This window comes from Sphaeramia orbicularis, chromosome 9, assembly GCF_902148855.1.
Source record: "Sphaeramia orbicularis chromosome 9, fSphaOr1.1, whole genome shotgun sequence".
NCBI classification, from domain to species: domain Eukaryota; kingdom Metazoa; phylum Chordata; class Actinopteri; order Kurtiformes; family Apogonidae; genus Sphaeramia; species Sphaeramia orbicularis.
Genome location: NC_043965.1, coordinates 42,872,593 through 42,878,592, shown reverse-complemented (window position 1 = coordinate 42,878,592; position 6,000 = coordinate 42,872,593). Strand labels below are relative to the sequence as shown.

At 35.9% G+C, this 6,000-nt stretch overlaps 1 protein-coding gene across 1 annotated transcript in view; it reads left to right on the top strand.

Annotated features, from left to right (window-relative positions):
* Nucleotides 1–4,478: 4,478 nt before the first annotated feature.
* Nucleotides 4,479–6,000, top strand: part of unc5db (unc-5 netrin receptor Db) — an 816,925-nt gene continuing 815,403 nt past the window's right edge. The window contains exon 1 of the mRNA XM_030144147.1: nucleotides 4,479–4,802. Coding sequence (XP_030000007.1) covers nucleotides 4,718–4,802 — 85 coding nt within the window. The 5' untranslated portion in view covers nucleotides 4,479–4,717. The remainder of the gene's footprint in view (nucleotides 4,803–6,000) is intronic.

Genomic DNA, 6,000 nt, shown 5'->3' with positions numbered 1-6,000 from the left:
TTACTATTATTTATTTATTTTGTTATTTGTTTGCTAATTAATCATTTATGTACCAGTACTTATATTTTGTGGGTTCATTTTTGTTTTGATTTCACTGTCTACATGTTCGAAATAAAGATTTCATTCATTCATTCATTCATTCATGATTTTGATTTTTTAACCCATAAAGTCCCAAACAGTTGCCAGTGACCAAAACCATCTACTGATCTAAACTGTTTAATACCTGTGGATCCACTAATCCTATTAATACATGTAAATAATTGGTGTAAAATATAGTTTGTCATCTTTTCATGGTCATCAGTTATGGCCCATCTGGACATTCAGAGGCTCCATAGTTACCATAGAAACACCGTCATCTTCTACAACATTGATTCACCAGTAAAACCCATGGAGTTGGATCAATGACAGTGGATGGAAACACTGGGTTTATGTTCAGTTAACCCTTTAACGCCAAACGTATCGTATTTGATACATGAGTTTTGAAGCCCTCTACATGATCAGTGTGATTTTTTTTTTTCTCTATAAACCTGATGTATACAATTAGATACATGCAATACACAGATAATTCACCAAGGGGAGGAATTTGTTCACCAGAGGCCTTTCCAGTGACACTACAAGATTAAATTAATAAGGAAGGAGGCAGAATTTTGCCAGTTTTGAAAAGAAATGATCAGTGATGAAAAATCTGATGAAAAATTGCTGACGAAAAGCTCCCGCAGCTTTAATATTTCATAGAAAACAGAACGGCACAACACTTTATTAACAAAGTTACAGAAACAATGAAAATCATTTTAGCAGCTCTGTTTTTGTTTAGCTTCAAACACTTAAAGTGCCAAAAAAATACCTGTATAAAAATATCACACACAATTTTACTGAAAATATATGCTGAAGAATACTGACAATATATAAAACTACAAAGAAATACTAAAATATACAAAAAGCCAATTCTGTAGTACAGATATGTACAAAAAATAAAGGATATATACAGGTAATATATATGAGGTAAAATTAACCCTTTAACACCAAACATATATTTCATACATGAGTTTTGAAGCCCTCTACATGATCAGTGTGATTTTTTTTTCTTTAAAAACCTGATGTATACAATTAGATACATGCAATACACATTAAATCCACCAGGGGGAGGAATTCATTCACCAGAGGCCTTTCCAGTGACACTACAAGATTAAATTAATGAGGAAGGAGGCAGAACTTTGACAATTTTGAAAAGGAATTAACAATTTGTTAGACTTGTTTGTGTTATATTATGTTTTTGTTTCTTCAAAAATAATAATATTTGAGCATTGAGACCTGATGTATCAAATATGATACAAAATTGAAACTCATACATGGAAATTGATATTTAAAAAAAATATATTTGGTTGTTCAGAAGGACCAATAAAGGCTCCAATTTCAACAAACTGGAATTTTCTGTCAATGATTTAATGGTTCAGACTTTACAGGGTTAATGAAAGATTTTATGGAAAAAGGCACTTTTTCTTCAGTTTTCTCAGTTTTTAATATCATAGCCCTCAACTTTACTCTGAGCTTTTATGAACAATTACGTGATCAGTGAATTAAATATGGGAAAATACCTGATTTATGCTGCAAAATACAGAGGATAATATTATAAAAAATGAAGATAAATCACTTGAGAAAGGGTAAATACAGAGAAAATTTAATTTGGGAACTGACACAAAAGTAGAACTGGGTATTTTTAACCATAATGTGGTTTATTTGTGTCTTCTAACTTAACTGCTTGTATATAGTTATTCCAAGAAATTGGATTTGTTACCCTTTCAAACTCTGTATCATTTATTGATACTGAGATTTCTGTCCACATTAAACGGCACCACATTGTTTTTCAATTTACAGTTTTATTTACTAAAAACAATAGAATTACATCATTTGTACATACAAATCTGGTTTTGTTCACATACTCTTCCTGTAAAAACTACAGCTATATTTGATTCAATTGTTAACACAAAAATCTTTTCAAATAAACAACTTTGCATTGTATTGTCACTCACAGTTTTTTTATGTTGCAATTTTACAACTTTTTGCTGTTGATTCTAGTCATTTTTTACAGTGCTGCTACAGAAATGACACCAGGAGTATGTTTGTCACACATTGTGTTCAGGTGGACTTCAGTGTGTGCTCTCTAATGTTTCATTCACTGTAAAAAAAAAAAAAAAATCCTGTTGTTTTTACGGAAAAAAAACTGGCAGCTGTGGTTTCCGGAACAATACTGTAAAAAACACATCCAACTGTAAACATATGTATGAAGTAACATGTAGATTTAACATTTTAAACATGTAGATTTAACATTTTAAACATGTAGATTTAACACTGGATTTAAATGGTAAATGGACTGCACTTATTTAGCACATTTTCTCCACCTTCATGCTTTCCAAAGCACATTCCAAAGCCACCAGGTCCAGCTGGGACCAATTTAGGGTTCAGTGTCTTCCATGGACATATGGAATTATGGACAGTCGGAGCCAGGATTTGAACCACCAACTCTTTGGTTATTGGACGAGCTGCTCTAGAAACCCATTAATTTATAAATTTAAATGACACATTGTTAAATGTTTATTTTTTTTACAACTTTATATGTATATATATATATATATATATATATATATATATATATATATATATACATCAATCACAGTAGAGATTGAAATCCAGTAGGATTCATAATCCTACTAGGACAGATAGGAATTTTAGTTTGTCCTAGGACAAACTAAAATCCTATCTGTCCTAGGGTTAGGGTTGGGTTAGGGGGTTAGGGTTAGGGGGTTAGGGTTAGGGGGTTAGGGTTAGGGTTAATCTTCAGGTCCTAATTTCTTGTAGGATTTCAGTTTGTCCTAGGACAAACTAAAATTTCAATCTGTCCGAGTAGGATTACGAATCCTACTGGATTTCAATCTCTACTGTTACATATACATATATATATATATATATATATATATATATATATATATATATATATATTAAAAAAAGCAAGTATGCTGTTATTTCAACATTATGGTCTTGCAATTTAAACGGCACCACATTGTTTTTCAATTTACAGTTTTATTTTCTAAAAACAATACAAATCCATCATTTGTACATACAAATCTGGTTTTGTTCACATACTCTTCCTGTAAAAACTACAGCTATATTTGATTTAATCGTTAACACAAAAATCTTTTCAAATAAACAACTTTGCATTGTATTGTCACTCACAGTTTTTTTATGTTGCAATTTTACAACTTTTTGCTGTTGATTCTAGTCATTTTTTACAGTGCTGCTGTACAGAAATGACACCAGGAGTATGTTTGTCACACATTGTGTTCAGGTGGACTTCAGTGTGCGCCCTCTAATGCTTCATTCCTTCACTCAGGTTTCTACACTGTAAAAAAAAATCCTGTTGTTTTTATGGAAAAAACTGGCAGCTGTGGTTTCCACAACAATACTGTAAAAAACACATCCAACTGTAAACATATTTATGGAGTAACATGTAGATTTAACAGTTTAAACATGTAGATTGAACACTGGATTTAAATGGTAAATGGACTGCACTTATTTAACACATTTTCTCCACCTTCATGGTGTCCAAAGCACTTTCCAAAGCCACCAGGTCCAACTGGGAACAATTTAGGGTTCAGTGTCTTCCATGGACACTTGGACATATGGAAAGTCAGAGCCAGGATTGGAACCACCAACCCTTTGGTTATTGGACAAGCTGCTCTACCAACTCTACCAACCCATTAATTTACAAATTTAAAATGTTCCATTGTTAAATGTTTACTTTTTTATAACTACATATATATATATATATATATATATATATATATATATATATATATATATATATATATATATATACATAAGCAAATATGCCGTTATTTCAACATTATGATCTTGCAATTTAAATGGCACCACATTTTTTTTTTCAATTTACAGTTTTATTTTCTAAAAACAAGAAATACATCATTTGTACATACAAATCTGGTTTTGTTTACATACTCTTCCTGTACAAACTACAGCTATATTTGATTTAATCGTTAACACAAAAATTTTTTTCAAATAATCAACTTTGCATTGTATTGTCACTCACTTTTTTTTCTCTTGCAATTGTACAACTTTTTGCTGTTAATTCTAGTCATTTTTTACAGTGCTGCTCTCCAGAAATGACAGCAGGAGTATGTTTGTCACACATGGTGTTCAGGTGGACTTCAGTGTGCGCCCTCTAATGCTTCATTCCTTCAGGTTTCTACCTCTGGACACGTGGACGCTCCGTTTTTCCACTTCAAACAACAGTTTTTTCGGTGACTGTACAGACCTACATGCATCCTACCCGTGGTCTCCTCCTCCTCTCCGCCCTTCTCTCTCTTGCCATTGGTTAGAAGGATGCAGGCTCCGGGATGCTGATGCCTGGAAAAGGGGGGTAAACTCAGAGCGCACGTCTCCCCGCTGCGCACACACTGCACAGCCAAAGTCAAGTGAAGATGCGTCTTCCCTTCCGCTCAACAGTCCACCCTGTCAGCCCTTCACTTCTTCTGCTTCTTCTACCAGAGCGCCAAACTGTCCTCATCCCAGGTTTACAGAAGGAACTTGCGCAACCGGGACTCATCCAGCTCGGAGGAGGAGGAGGAGGAGGAGAGAGGAGGAGGAGGCACCCGGAGCACCGTTCCCCGTGTAGCGGATCCGTGGACAGCTACGCGCCGGTATGGGTGCGCTGACAAAAGGACGTTACCTCTCCATGAGGGGCCTCCTGCTTCTTGTTTACTGCACAACATTCGTCATCTCCAAAGGTAGGACCTGCTGTGGGTGATGTGGATGCTGGGAGGTGTGGAGGAGGGGGGGGGGGGGGGGGGGGGGGGGCTCTGGGTGGGAATAGTACCGGCACCTTCCCTGTGCCATCCCGGTGGTTTACGCACCACTGCTCACGTTTCTAGTGGTTTTTTTATGCGTAAATGTTTGGAAATAACCTCCAGGAGTATACAGATGAGATTGAAAGGATGCTTTGTGTTCCTCCTCGGAGTTATTGTCACTGTTTGTGCCTTTGTGCAAACCGCTTCCGATATTGATTCATCAAAGCACAGCTCGCTTCTGTCAAGTTCTCCCACTGTTTATCCTCTCACATCCCAGTGTTCACTCCACCTCACATCTATTCTCATCGGCCCATTCCACTCAGCTGTTGCAGTCTTTAATCAGTCTATCATTACCCCCCCCCCCCCCACCACCACCACCTTGCATGCAGGAGTATCCTATTGGCTTTTTTTTTTTTTTTTTATTCAGGCATGTCTGTGCAACAGGCATGTCCACGCATTTTCCTCCGGTAGTTACTGTACGGAATCTGTGCGTGTCTGTCTTCATTTAGTCGCTCCACTCCCCTCATATCACCAAATACAATGCGAGCGAAAAATGTTATTCGTGCGTTTGGAAATTTCACCGATGCGCTCAAGGTACATGCGTTTGTTTTCAATTCAAGCTCAAAATACTAATACTAATACTAATAATAATAATAAATAAAAAATAAAAAAACAACGCACTCTTGCCTTGACGCACTAAGAGGCATTAGTGAAAGGACATGAGGCTGGTTTCAGTGGGAACCATGTGCGTTTAAGGAACATTTCGCTGATTTGTTTAAAGCCATCTGCTCTTGTATTTAACTGAAGGATCATGAAAAGGCTTCTTCATATTTTACATTAAAAAAAAAATAAATAAATAAACGAACGTGCCGTGGTTGTGCCAGGTGAACAGCCTGTTGAAGAGTGGGTGCTTGTGTCTGTTATTAAATGTTGCAAATGTGTCTTTTTTTTTTTTTTAACCCTTTCATGCATAGTGGACAACTATTCTACAGCTGTTCTCTTATAATATATATTCATGGATTTTATTGTTTTAGTTCCACAATGGACGCCTATGGATCATCCCATACACTGCAATTCATAATTCAGACCATTACTGTAACTTTGCAGTTCTAGATAAACCTGATGTGCACTGATATGT